The sequence below is a fragment of the Chanodichthys erythropterus genome, chromosome 5, assembly GCF_024489055.1.
Source record: "Chanodichthys erythropterus isolate Z2021 chromosome 5, ASM2448905v1, whole genome shotgun sequence".
Classification (NCBI taxonomy): Eukaryota; Metazoa; Chordata; class Actinopteri; order Cypriniformes; family Xenocyprididae; genus Chanodichthys; species Chanodichthys erythropterus.
Window position 1 is genome coordinate 30,290,033 of NC_090225.1, and position 15,520 is coordinate 30,305,552.

At 39.7% G+C, this 15,520-nt stretch overlaps 1 protein-coding gene across 1 annotated transcript in view; it reads right to left on the bottom strand.

Moving 5' to 3' along the window:
• The window catches only part of fam83b (family with sequence similarity 83 member B), a 49,505-nt gene that overhangs the window by 12,007 nt on the left and 21,978 nt on the right, over positions 1–15,520 (bottom strand). The window contains exon 3 of the mRNA XM_067385456.1: positions 3,412–3,576. Within this exon, the coding sequence (XP_067241557.1) occupies positions 3,412–3,576 (165 nt within the window). The remainder of the gene's footprint in view (positions 1–3,411; positions 3,577–15,520) is intronic.

Below are 15,520 nucleotides of genomic sequence, written 5' to 3' on the forward strand. Positions count from 1 at the left end.
ATCTCCACCCGGAGAACAGGAGCACTGTCCAACGACACCTGAGTGAAGTGGACAGCCCTGAAGACCGGGGGACGCCGGGCGAACTGAATCGCATAGCCGAGTCTGATAGTATGAATGAGCCAACTGGACAGGCTGGGGAGCGCTATCCACGCTTCCAGACACTGAGCCAGCGGGACCAAAGGCACCACATACGCACCGGGGGTGGGGCAGCAAGGCAGAGAGGGACCCGACTCGGACGGCTTGAGGGCGGCCCGGAGTGGGGTCGGACTCTGCGAGGCAGCAGTGTGCATGGGAGACGGCGCACGGGACGCGGTCTGCACCATCACACTGCCACCTGCTGGCGAATGGGGAGGGAGCTGACAGCAGCGAGGCGGAGCCTGGCACACTGGCAGACACCCCTTGTTGTGACCTGGAGTTTGAGGAAACTGCTCTTTTTGTGGCAAAGTGGGTACCGCTGGACTCCGGAGAGCCAGCGGCGGTAGATGGACAGCCGCCACAAAATCCCCCCCGGCCCTCCTCCGGGGTTGGGAGAGCAGATGGAATACTCTCCCAAAGGGCAGGAACCTTCCGCTCCAGGTCGCCCGTCTCAGGGCCGAGTTTTCCCCGACCGCTTGCCACCTGGCTGGCAGAGACGGGCTGGGCACCACGTCCACGCCCGGCACCCTGCTGTTTGGCTGGTGTAGGCTGCTGCTTTGCCAACTTAGCAGGGGCGGAGGAAGACGCAGGCGGGCGCCCTCGGCGACGAGCGGGCTGAGGCTGAGCCACGGGCGGCTGGGTGGAGGCAGCAGCGGACCACCGTGGCATGACATGTCTGATAGCCTCAGCCTGCTTCTGTGCAGCGGAGGACTGTTGGGCACAGCTCTCCACCGCGTCGCCGAAAAGGCCGACCGGAGACACGGGGGAATCCAGGAACCGATGTTTGTCGGTCTCCCTCATGTCTGCCAAGGTCAGCCAGAGGTGGCGTTGCTGGGCTACCAGAGTAGACATCGCCTGGCCAACAGAACGCGCTGTCACCTTCGTTGCCCGGAGGGCAAGGTCAGTGGCAGCGCGCAGCTCCCCAAGCAGCTGTTGGTCAGGACCTTCCTGGGGCATCTGCGACAGCGCTTTTGCCTGATAGACCTGCAAAAGGGCCATCGCGTGCAGGGCAGAGGCAGCCTGCCCACAGGCACTGTAAGCTTTCTCAGTCAGACCGGCTGAGAATTCACAGGCCTGGGACGGGAGACGCGGCTCACCGCGCCAGCCAGCGGCCGTTGGACACAACTGCGTCGCAACAGACCGCTCGACTGGCGGGATCTTCGCGTACCCCCTGGCTAGCCCGCCGTCCAGGGAGGTGAAGGCGGACGAGGGACCAGGCCCTGTACGAGCCCCATGCGGAGCTTGCCAAGACCTGGTCACCTCATCGTGTACTTCCGGGAAGAAAGGCATTGGGGCGGGACGCTGGATTTGACCAGCGCGACCCCCCGCCAAGTACCAATCGTCCAACCGAGATGGGCCGGGACAGGGTGGAGGGTTCCACTCAAGCCCGACGCACAAGGCGGCCCGGGAGAGCACAGCCGTGAGCTCGGGATCCGACTCGGGCAACGCTACCGTCCCGGGCGGCAGCGCGTCCGAATCCTCCCCCGAGGACTCAGGCTCACCTTCCGATGCAGCGATCGACATCCGATCCGCCGCCAGCACACCAAAGGTAACGGCTGGACAGTCCGTAGAGGGCCCAGCGGAAACCAACGGTGGCACGATGGGTTGCGGTGCTGATGAGGCGGCAGGGGCCCGAGGAGCGTTTCCGCTCGGCGGGGAAGCCCTGACCGTAATCCTCCGGTCACCCTTCCTATACAGCGCCGTACCGTCATTCCGGTTCCCGGGGCCGGAAAAAACGGTCGTACGCGGCATAGGAGAGGGGACCCCCGCTTCCTGAGACTTCAGGAAGGAGAGTCTCGACCTCAGCATCGCGATAGTCATGTTCCCGCAATGGGAACATGAACCATCCACAAAAGCTGCTTCAGCGTGCAGAATGCCCAAACACGAGATGCAGCGATTGTGCCCATCAGCAGGGACCAGGGAACGACCGCACCCATTAACGCACAGACGAAATGACATACTGTCAGGGTTCGTCTGTAAAGCTCTTTTAGAAGGGGAAGTCAACTCACTCGTGCTGAAGCACCCAGGGAGCGACGCGATGTGTCAGGTACACCACTCCCTGACACACCGAGGAACCGGCCCAAATCGCTACACACGCACACACTCTTTGTGTTGCTGTGAAAACAGCAGTTTTCGAGCTTATAGCTCAGCTCCTCGGAGACTCGCGACCTCGCTGAACGTGCCCTTTCACCAGCACTGAAAGCTCGCTGTAAATCCTCTTCTGAGGCAATGTTATAGAATAAAACAAACGAAGAAAGGAGTCTTCTAAAACAGGACACCAGTGAATGGCTCCGAAGCGAAAGACAGAGTGCGATTGCATCTGCTTCCTATTTATATACACCTGTCGGGGGCGGTGCGCATTATGCAAATATCGCACGCCAATTCCATTGGCTTGTTTTAGTTTACACGAAGATGATAGGGCTCTCTAAGCGATATCCCAATTCGTCGGTCACTACTGACGTACGTCGAACGTGACCGACTGAAAGGGAACTGATTATAATTATATTATTTTTTAAAAGAGGTAAATTATCTTAATTTCACATGGGTTTGATTCAGATTCAGTTAGACAGTCAGTTTACACCCAGATGGTGCAACTTACCCACTGACTTGGATTACTTACCCCTAACCTGGGGCAAATTGAGCCACAGGAACACTTTTTATGAGAAGCCAAGTTTTTCGAACCCTTTGTCATATAGATGCATTCTGATCATTTAAATTGATAGGAAACATCCTGAAATTAGGATTGATACTTTCATTGTACTTCTGCCTCATTTTCCCTTATCTTGAGAACCACATAAGTTAAAAAAGGGGGCTCATCTTTCCCCACTTTCCCCCTATATATTTGTCCATATGGGGTCATTTTGTTTTGTAGTAAATATATATGGAGTAAAACTGTGTTAATATTTTAAATTATGCTTTTGATAACACTTTATTTTGATTTTCCACTTTAAAAACAGTAACTTTGCAACTACATGTCAACTAGCAGTCATTAGAGTATTAGTAGACTGTCTGCAAAATATCTGCTAATATCACTTTATTTTGTTGCTCCCAACAGACTGACTGTAAGTACATGTAAACTTCTTATTCTAATAAGAGTAAGGTGACAAAGTCAGCTAACCTATAGTTAGCAGAATGGACTATATTGATAATCAATCAATTAATCAAATAAAGTGTAATCATGCTTTTTTCCTTGGGATGGAGGGCAGTTTGATTCTGACTTGACTTGAAGCAGCTTGTGACCTGTGCATTAATATACAGTAGAATACAGACACTTACCCTGAGTTTTTGGAGTTGGATGTCTTGTTTTTCTATCAAAGTGAGAAAGCTTTTGAAGTGTTTATGGTCGAGGAGAATGTAGACAGGAACGCCCCTGACTGAGGCGTCTACCAATTCTTTAAAGATGTCCACATCTGTGAAAATATCCATTGCGATTGCTATGACCTGTATAGACATAAAAATGAAAACATTATAGAAATGTCAGCCTCTAAGAAATTCTGGACATTACTTTCAAAAGCAGTCATTCTCTTTCTTAAATCAATGAAATCCCTGTCTGTTACACAGAGCTGAACAAAGCAGAGGTGTGAAGCAGAGGTGTCAGCCCAGAAACTGCTTTGCGTTATTAAAACGGCACCCTTCGTTTTTCTGCATGTTCAAAAAAATCATATCTAGGTCAATTTCAATAACTTGAAAGGTGGTTTTCATGAACCCGACAGGGTATATGCATTTTCTTGGGCACTGTGCCCAATATTAAACAGAAGGAGTCGGGGACAAGACTTTTCACTTTGTACTATTCAAAGATTTAGTCATTTGTCTTTCAGGAAGAACAGCATTCCACATTTCAAGACTTGACAGGTTTAATCTGTTCCGTTAAAGCTAAAGGACAGTGAGTCTTAGCATAAGCTGCATCTCACCACACCCTGTAGAACATGCACTGATAAACAAATGATTAAATAAGAACTTCTACAGAATTTGATAAGACCATGTCAGTATGAACAATGTTGTATAACACACAATCTTGATCCTAGTCTGACAGTTTTGCATTTCAAATAAAGCAATAGATGGAGTAAAACAGCAATATGTCAAATATAATCATGTTTTTCCAACAACTGTGATAAATAATTAGCATCAAATGAGTGAATCTCACAATAACATGTCCAAAGTGTCACGGATTGGCTGAAGATGAAGATAGTCTTTATTTACAAAACAAAACAGCATAAACCAACATGAAGATAATTCAAACTTCCTCATTAGATTCTTACTATAATATTTACATGTATAGTTATACTCTAATAAAGACACCTTAAAATAAAGTGTAACCCAATGTACAAACATTTAAATGAATCATTTAATACAGTGCACCTTACATACATTTTTGCATCATAATAATATTTAAAAAAAATACCTGCATGTAATTGCAGCTGTAATTAATTTCTGTAATTGCATCTACAATTAGACTGCTGACCTACCTATACCAGCAAACTGTCCTTACCCACATTCACCTCAATATTGTTTTACAATATGTGTTCTGATTATGGTCTTGAACATGATATTCTATATAATCCTGATAAGAGTGTGGTTATGATCTGCAGAACTAAGGAGGATAAAAGTATAAAATTTCCAATTTTCAAGTTGTCTGATAAGAGTCTCACTGTGTGTGTGAAAGTAAAATACCTTGGACATTTCATCACTGAACGCATGACCGACGATGAGGATATTGAAAGGCAACGCCTTATGATGTATATGCAGGCGAATATACTTTTAATGTAAGTTTAGTTTCTATTTAGATGAGGTGAAGGTGTCACTTTATAAAGCATATTGTACAACACTTTATACTGCTCATTTGTGGTTCAACTATAGAACATCTAGTTTACAGAAGCTGCAAGTAGCTTATGATGTAATGAGAATTTTACTAAAGAAACCTAAAAGTGCAAGTTAAATGTTTGTGAATGTAAGAGTAATCACTTTTAAAGCACTGTTACAAAATCTTATGTATAGATTTATCTGCTGGCTAAATGCTCTTAAAAATGATATTATTGTGGGTCTATCTATCTATCTATTGTGGGATTTGTATTACACGGTATCAGTCAAAGCTGCGGAGACATTGGTATTGTGTTTTGTATCTCTGTGTGTGGTAGATGCTGTTGGCTGTATATGTTGTCCTATTGTCTTTTTTTTTTTTTTGGACCTTGAGTCTGTATTAAAGATTTATTGATTGATTGATTGACATTAACATTAATTTTTTTTTTTTTTTTATGTAGATACATTGCAAAGACATAGTTAAGTCTCCTAATATAAAGTGAGAACACATATGCTATAAGGTAAAACAAATGTTGATATATTCACACAAATATAGTCAGCATGCTTGAAAACAAGACGAGGTGAGCAGAATCTATTCGCAGCAGTTAGATTTTATTAACAAAGACTCAAAACAAAAACAATCTATACTTGAAAACAGGAGCAGAACAACCATTTTAACCCAGCAAGAAAAGACAGTCAACTGAAAGAAACACAGAGTACAAACAAACCAATTAACGAAATTAACAACAGGTGTGCATGATTATTAAAATAACAAGAAACCATAGAAACGAACAAAAACCCAGGAAACAGAATTGAAAAACCAATACAAAATGAACACAAGCAACATACAGTACAGGTGACAAAAGCAAAGTCCAACAGAGGAGGCTGGAAGGAAGCTTAGGTTGAGAACGCAGGGCAGGCATGAGGGAAGACCACAGTGTGGCAAGCAGGGCGAGGCCAAAAGCCGTGGGAAAGGAGCGAGGCCAGTGGAACGAGTGCTAATGAGCGTCACCTGCGAGCCACACCGGCCGAGAGCCCCACGGAGGAGATCTGGGCTGGATTTTCCTGAAACCTTCTTAACTCTACGTCGTTCTTAAATTATACCTTAATGTTAATACATGTTTCCTGAAACGTTCTTAGTTATTTATACCTTTTGTAAGTCATGCTTCCGTAAGGTTGGTCTGGAGCACACTTATCTATACCTTATCACTGTTGACTGTTGAATAATTCTGAAGCTGTAATAACACCCAGTGTTCGATTAGGATTATGACAAAGAATAAAATGCAAAGATTCACTGCTAAATTCAAATGTGCTTTAGCGCTGATCCAGAGACAACTCTGCATCACAACTATTCTGCGTTTTTAACCTCATCAGGTTTATTTTAGGTTTCAGACATTTAAATACACATTTGAATTAAGTAGGCTATTGCATAAAAAATACATTTATAGTTTGTTAAAATAAAATTCCATACACTGATGTCTATGGAAGCTGCAACAATAACCCTTTCAATTATATAATTTGACGAAGTGTTTTATTCATATCAGATACACATTGTGTATGAAACAACAAAGTTTACTCTATTCTTCTCCCAGTTCACCGGCCACATACTTTTATGTATTTCGGGGAAGATTTCGTAATTCTGACAACTCTGAATTGCCGTGCTACTCATCACGCATTCTCTTTTTAAAAAAAGCTCCTTTCGTTGATTCTGATTGGATTCACATATAAAACACGGCTATGACCGCTTCACCCAACAGTTCAACGATGCATCACTACACAACACCCTTAGCAACCACTCTTAGCAACGTAAACTGTATGAATTGATATTGTTCACTGAAGCTTACGGTGTTATGTAGAAGAGTATTATGAGAAAGACATGTGTTCGTGAGTTCATTACCTGCATTCGAATTTAGCATTTTCCTTCAGATCAGTCCTACGTTCATAATAAACGGTTTTCCCGTGGCTGACAGTCTCTAGTTAAAGCATCTGTCAGTTGCGTCTTGTTCCGTGTATTTTCAATGTAAAAGCCTTCACTATTGACTGACACACTCATAAAGACAGTCTTTGCCGCCATCTAATGGTGTAATAATGTAACTTCTGTTGCTGTTCACGGTCAGGGTCTATTTTTTTCCGATGGAAGGAAGGCTTTAGTGAAAGTTTACTTCATGAAAGTTATATTGATACATATGTTTGGCTTTAATATTTGTATTGTGTGTCAACCGTTTTATAAAAGCAATAAGGTACTCGAGGCTAGTGCTGTATTGTGAATAAGTCATGGCTGAAGGGGTAACTCTGCTTCATGTCATGCCTAACAATGCCCTTCAGCCATGACTTATTCACGATACAGCACAGCTTCTCATACCTTATTGCTTACTTATACCATGGTCAGTCTGAATACAAAAGGTTCACATACTTTTTCGTGCAACTGTACATATTTGAGGAAAGAAAAAAAATGCACATGGCTGAAATGGTCCATTTTATAAAATAAAGCGAGCCCTGAATTTTGTTCATTCTGTACGCTCTCACATTTTTCAACCTTTCCTAAGGATATCATGTATATACTTAGACACACAAAAATAACCCATGTGTTTTGCTACATGTACTTTTCATTTATAGCTCACATCGAGGGGACTCTCATGCATTATTATTCAAAGTGCTTCCTCTCATCCTGCACCTTAAGGAGCCATTCAGCCTTTCTAATGTACTTCTTCATGTGTCATTGAGATACTGACAAGGCATCATCACTGCCAGGCACAATCAAAGCTATTATATGTTTACTGCTTTAAAATTCCTCTGAAAACACACGTACAAGTACACACTTATAATGGCAATTACCATGATTTACAAAGCTTCCTTACCTGTTTACACTCTATTATGCAAAAACACATCAACACATTTACTGAAGTAGTTGGTAAAACTCCTGGGAACTTCACAAAACACACTGCTGATGTGCTGCTGACATATTCAGTTGCATAATGTTACATTCTATTGTCTATAAATAAAACCTTTAATTTCATTGAAACTTGGCTTGGCAGAGGGTAGTATATCAATCGATATCATTGTGGCACTGTAGATGAGAACACCCTCCCCCCCCTGAGAAGATACTGTATACATCCTTCAAGTGTTTCATTACTCTAGGGAGAACATGTAATCAGAACGCCAGAACCACACGAGTCAGTTCATTCCACACACTGAAATTGGTTTGATAAATCCACTTCTCCCAAGAGATCTCCTGTGTCACCTATTGTGTGTGGCTCTGCACTGGAAACAATGATTTGTTGAAAAGTGATCCAAGATATACTAAGACTTCCAAGACCGTTTACATTTTTTACACGCAAAATGCCTTGCTTCTTGCAAATAAAAAAAAAATAAAAAATTTACATCACTTATGTACTGTAACATTCATATAAACTTTAAATTATACCAACAGAAATCATTTCAACTCACAAGTTACAGATATTCAATATCACCACAAAATGAATTAATTCATTTAATAACTTGAATTAATTAATTAATTAATAATAAATAATGAATTATACTACTACTAAAAAGCCAAAAGTATAAAGCACTCCACTGTGCACAAGATGGAGCAAAATGCGAAAAATGAAGTAGGCTATACCCGGGGGATTTAGTATCTTATATACAGTACAGACACGTAAATGTTGCCGATCTCATCTGCTTGATTCTTTATATCATCTCAAAATGTAAACAATATCATCACTCAGCAATATATTAAAAGTTGTATAGATAGTACATCCAATCTTGCCTGCAAACATGCGGTACACTCACGTAAAGCCATATAGCAAATCTGGACTGCGTGATTGTTTATATCATCACAAAATTTAAATTAATCATCACACAGAAATGTAATAAATTTTGATATATAGTACATATAACTTTATCCAAACAAAGTATCATTTAGGGCGATGTATGATGTATTCTATAAAAAAAAATCTGGTAAAAATTTACAATACGGTCCATTAGTTAACATGCATTAGCTAACATTAACTAACAATGAGCAATACATTTGTCATAGTAGGCTATTTATTCATCTTTGTTAACATAAGTTAATAAAAGTAGAACTGTTTATTGTTACTTCATGTTAACTCAGGTCCATTAAATAATATTATAAAATGGTCGTAGTGATGCTTCAACGATGCATCACTACACAACACCCTTAGCAACCACTCTTAGCAACGTAAACTGTATGAATTGATATTGTTCACTGAAGCTTACTGTATTATGTATAAGAGGATTTAGCATTTTCCTTCAGGTCAGTCCTATGTTCAAAATAAAAAAAAAATCTATTTAAATGTGTGATGTATTATCTTGTCCTTTTAACATTTAAGGGGTTTTCCCGTGGCTGACAGTCTCTAGTTAAAGCATTTGTCAGTTGCTTCTTGTTCCGTGTTCCGTGTATTTTCAATGTAAAAGGCCTCACTACTGACTGACACACTCATAAAGACAGTCTTTGCCGCCATATAATGGCGTAATAATGTAACTTCTGTTGCTGTTCACGGTCAGGGTCTATTTTTTCCGTCGTAAAGGAAGGCTTTAGTGAAAGTTTACTTCATGAAAGTTGCATTGATACATATTTTTGGCTTTAATATTTGTATTGTGTGGTAACCGTTTTATAAAAGCAATAAGGTACTCGAGGCTAGTGCTGTATTGTGAATAAGTTGTAAATTGTGAATAGGGTTACTTACGGTGGCCGAGAGAGCTCAACGCGCTGCAAATAAAGAAAACATCTTCATCAGTTTAACAACACATGCGCTGCAAACTCCACAACACTTACAAATAGTGAAACGCGCTGCAAATAAAGAAAACATCTTCATCAGTTTGACAACACATATGCGCTGCAAACTCCACAACACTTACAAAAAGAAAAACGCGCTGCAAATAAAGAAAACATCTTCATCAGTTTGACAACACACGCGCTGCAAACTCCACAACACTTACAAATAGTGAAACGCGCTGCAAATAAAGAAAACATCTTCATCAGTTTGACAACACACGCGCTGCAAACTCAACAACACTTACAAAAAGAAAAACGCGCTGAAAATAAAGAAAACATCTTCATCAGTTTGACAACACACGCGCTGCAAACTCCACAACACTTACAAATAGTGAAACGCGCTGCAAATAAAGAAAACATCTTCATCAGTTTGACAACACACGCGCTGCAAACTCCACAACACTTACAAAAAGAAAAACGCGCTGCAAATAAAGAAAACATCTTCATCAGTTTGACAACACACGCGCTGCAAACTCCACAACACTTACAAAAAGAAAAACGCGCTGCAAATAAAGAAAACATCTTCATCAGTTTGACAACACATATGCGCTGCAAACTCCACAACACTTACAAATAGTGAAACGCGCTGCAAATAAAGAAAACATCTTCATCAGTTTGACAACACACGCGCTGCAAACTCCACATGTTTTCTTTATTTGCAGCGCGTTTCACTATTTGTAAGTGTTGTGGAGTTTGCAGCGCATGTGTTGTCAAACTGATGAAGATGTTTTCTCATTTGCAGCGCGTTGAGCTCTCTCGGCCACCGTAGTTACTCCACTTTGTATCATACCTAACAATGTCCTTCAGCGGTGACTTATTCACGATACAGCACAGCTTCTCGTACCTTATTGCTTACTTATACCATGGTCTGTCTGAATACTCAATTCTGATTGGCTGGAAGGTGTGCAATAATTCCAGTCAGTTGAAACACTGTTTTCATTTACACGCACACACACACATACTGTATGTTACTGACTTGCACACAGAGATGTGAGATCACGCTGCACACACGCAGAAACAGAAGCACAAAAACTTGTTGTCAATGGTGCCCCAAGACTTTTATTTAAAAAAAAATTAACTTTGCTACTGAATTGATATATTATATTACACAGCAAGGAGGTTGTAACGTTGCTGTTTTTGAAGTAATTTAACCTTACTAAATAAAAGTTAATAAATGTATTCTGCCCTCGTAAAAGAGTTCCCCTTCTTAACTAGGCAGATAGATAACTCCTTCCACAGGGACGTTGAATTGAAGCATGGATTTATTGTGACCACCACTTCAAATATAAGTGGAACAGAGTAAAACTGAAATACATAAAAAATGAAAAAATAAGTTTCTAAAGAATGTGCATTAAAGAAATTTAACAGTTCACATAAGGGATAACTACATATACTATACACATTAATAAAGCAGATGCATGTAACACTGTACTGGAAATAATCTCTCTAAATATGAAATTTGTCCTGAATAACATCACCAGTAACAATATAAGATGATGATAACGTTCTTGTAAACACTTGTAATACTTACAGACAAAGCTTCTTTAAATGATTGCAAAGATGATGAAAGGATTGAAAATAGCTGCTTTAACCGTGTGACTATCAGCATCAACTGAGTAAAACAAGATGGCTGCTATTAAGGTCAGAGGTTACTATCAAAAACATAGAATAGCACCATCTAGTGGCTCAAAAATTAAACTACACTAAAGTACACTGGAAACAGTACAAAATGTAACCTAAGCGCACTACTTTATCTCTGTCTCTGATTCAAAGCAGATCTAACGAGTCGTAGTGGATGAAAATAGCCATCATTTTAACTCTTCCAGTCAAATTAGTGCTGCAAACATCAATGATAGCTTTAACTTGTCAGTGCTGACAGATGACCATGGTATGAACGGAAAGATTTAATTTAATGTACAGCTAGCCATGGATTATTCCTTACTTAAAGGATTAGTTCAATTTCAAATGAAAATTAGCCCAAGCATTACTCACCCTCAAGCCTCCTAGGTGTATTTGACATATGAAAGGTAGCCAAGCTCTTCATATCACAAAATTACAATTCAATCACAATTCTCTATCGATTAACTTGCAGTGTAGGCGGATAGGCGGAATTGCGCTGAATGACGCAACAGAAGCGCTCTCTCGCGTGCGCACTCTCTCTGTCGCGCGCGCACTCAGTTTTCCTTGCGCTTGAATAGTCAAATATCCGCACAAACAGATGTCACAATGCCCATCGTGTGGAGTATCTCGCATAGATATAGTCGGTTATGACTTCAGTGGATGTAAACAGGTGGGTAAAAAACTGAATATGTGTCAGTATATTACGTACATGCATTCAGCAGCCCCCAAATAAATACCTGTCTGTCATTAATGTTAATCAAACAACAAAAGATGTTAAATAAATGTATACATGTTAAATAAACCTATGTATCTGAAAAAAAATATTCTTTTTATATAGCCAAACAAAAATAACTGTACATACCAGCTGATATATAATGTAGTCTTGATTTTGGTGGTCAATCTTTATTTGAAAGTTTAAAAGGGTTTTAAATCTTGTAAATCAAGTAAAATGACTCAAAATCAAGCAATTTAAGCATGCCAAAGTCAACTTTAATCATATAAAATGTAATTTTCCCAACAGCAAAATTGTGGCCAGTGAAAATGTTGAGTGGCTAGTAACTTTGGAAAACCACTAGCCACAGTGGCTGGTGAGCAAAGAAGTTAATGTCAAGCCCTGGGCGTAGCATAAGCTTTTTGAACTGTGAGAGTTTAAGACTTTCTAAGTAGAATACAGAAGGTGGTCTGGCAAAAGCTAGATATTTTACTTCATGACTTGTTAAATATGGATATGTTTTTTACACAAACAGATTGTTTCTCTTCAGAAGGCCTTTATTAACCCCCTGGAGCCATGTGGAGTACTTTAATGATGGATGGATGTGGATGGAGACTTTCTTCAGCTTGCTCACTGCCATTATAAAGGTCAGATATTTATTAATATTTCTCCGATTGTGTTTATCAGAAAGAAGAATGTCATATACACCTAATATGGCTTGAGGGTGAGAAAAGCTTGGGGTAATTTTCATTGGAAAGTGAACTAATCCTTTAACAGACTTTTTTTTTTTCATTATGTATTAATAAGTGTTGAAATTAACATCAACAAAGATTAATAAGTATTTTTTTAGTTCATGTTAACTAATGTGTTAATAAATGGAACCTCATTAATGGTTAGAGATGGCCTAATGTTTAGAGAGTCAGACTTGTAACCTGAAGGTCATGGGTTTGAGTCTCAGTGCTCTCTTCCAATCTCATTATCCACACCTGAGGTACCCTTGAACAAGGCATCGAACCCCCAATCACTCCGCTGGTGCTGCAGCAAAAATGGGTGCCCACTACTCAGTGTGTGTGTGTTCACTACTGTGTGTGTGAGTGTGTATGTGTGTGAGCACTTGGATGGGTAAAATGCAGAGCACAAATTTTTGAGTATTGGCTATACATTGACTTGTCAGCAGTTATGGTCATAATTATTGGCATAATTATGGCTATGAAAATAAATCTGCATTGTTTATCCTTTTGATCTTTCATTCATGAAAAATGCAAATTCTAAAATGTCATTGAAGTAAAACAAAGAGGGGGTGGGAAGGGGGTTCACATTATAAAATAAATGTTGTTCTCTAATACATCCTGGCCACAATTATTGGCACCCCAAGAAATTTTATGAGCAAAAATATCTCTGAAGTATATTCCAATTCATATTTAATTTTTTTAGAACACCAGGGTGACTAGGAGTATGAACTTTTCCAGCCATGACTTCTAGTTTCACAGGATTTTAAATATGAGGAAACACAAAGGCCAAATTCGCTTAATCATTCATCACAAGGAGTAAAACCAAAGAATATAGTTCTGATGTGCAGCAAAAGATTGTTGAGCTTCAGAAAATAGAAAGTGGCTGTAAGAAAATAGCTAAAGCACTGAAAATCCAGATTTCCCCAATCAGGGCAATAATTAAGAAGTTCCAACCAACTAAAGATGTTACAAATCTGCCTGGAAAAGTGTCTATAGTACTAATGTGCAGTAGGAGGAGAGTTTGAGTGGACAAAGACTCTCCAAAGATCACAGCTGGAGAATTGCAGAAAATAGTTGAGTCTTGAAGTCAGAAAGCCTAAAAAAATATCAAACAGCACCTTCATTACCATAAGTTGTTTGGGAGGGTTTCAAGAAAAATCCTGTGCTCTCATCCAAACACAAACTCCATCATATTAAGTTGTCAACTGGAACTTCAAAGAAGATTTCTATGGTTCTATGGTCAGATGAAGGGAAAAAAAAAAAAAAAAAAAAAAGCATTTTGGCAGCAACCTTACCAGATGGGTTTGATGCACACATGGATAAAAGGTACCCCTAAATATATTGCTGGATTTTTAATCTTTTGGGCCTAGTTTTTTTGCTGGACATCCTGGACATCTTGTTCAGATACATGGCATCATGGATTCTAGCAAATACCAATAAATAAAAAAATAAAAATAAAAATAAATTGAAACATGATGGCCTCTTCTAGAGATCTTATGATGGGCCCTGGTTGAACAAACCTCAAAATCAACACAAAAAAAGTTTCTGCCTTTGCCATCCCAATCCCCTGACCTGAACACTGTAGGGGTGGAGTGACAACGAGAAGCACCAACATGAAGCTGGAAATCTGGGGGATCTGGAGAGATTCTATATGGAGGAATGGTCTCTGATCTCCAAACTTATCAGGCATTATAGGAGAAGACTAAAAGCTGTTATCTTGGGAAAAGGAGGTGGCAAAATGTATTGAATAAATGGATGTGTGTTTGAGGAAAACATTTATTTCATAAAGAGATTTCCCCACGTTTTCAATTCTTTTACTTCAATGAAAGGTTAGATTTTCTGTGATTTTTTTATTTATTTTTTAATAAAAAGATCAAAAATGATTAACAGTACAGATTTATTTTCACAAGCTTGTTTGTTCATATTTACCAAGGGTGCCAATAATTCTGACTGTATGGAAGCTCGCAATTCAGCAACTCTTTCAAAATAAAATCGTTTGTTCAGAAAACTCAGTAATTTAAAAAATGTTTTAATACAAATGTAGATTATCATGGTATAGAAAATAAAACACATATTGTATTCATTATGAAACTGATGGATCCGAAATGGTCAATATTCATATTCATGCATTTTTATTAATATTTATTTTTAATCATTTATGGCTTATGATTTATCAGTTTTACTTTTGCTTTCATATATTCATGTACTCCAACTTAATATATTAATTCATATCATATTTTCAAGTATTCACTTGTGATTGTACCTTTATGGTTATTTTATATTTAAGAGTATGATTTCTATGTTCAGTTGTTCTTTAAAGTGTTCCAGTGTGACAGGTCATGCTGACACGTTTGTGGTTAGACATTGGACGCCTGCCAAGTAGTGCAGAAGTGGTGTTTTTCAGAATTATTGCTCATTTGAATCTGATCAAAATATGTCTGCTGACATTTGCAAAATTCCCTATAGGGGATAAAACAACTATTTTTGACACTGGACCAGTAGATGACGTAATGGGTGAAATTAACCTTTTCTTTTAGAACAAAACATCAATTTGAGTGGGATGTAAATTTCCCTATATGCTCATAAAAGCTGACCGGGTCATTGATAATTCAGCTTTTTCCTCCTTTGCTCTCCTTGGCTTCTAGGCCCTACTTCTTGTCTTTTATCTGCAAATGTCTTAATTATTGCTCTTTTTGATCTTCATCTATTAGATACAATACTCTAAATTTT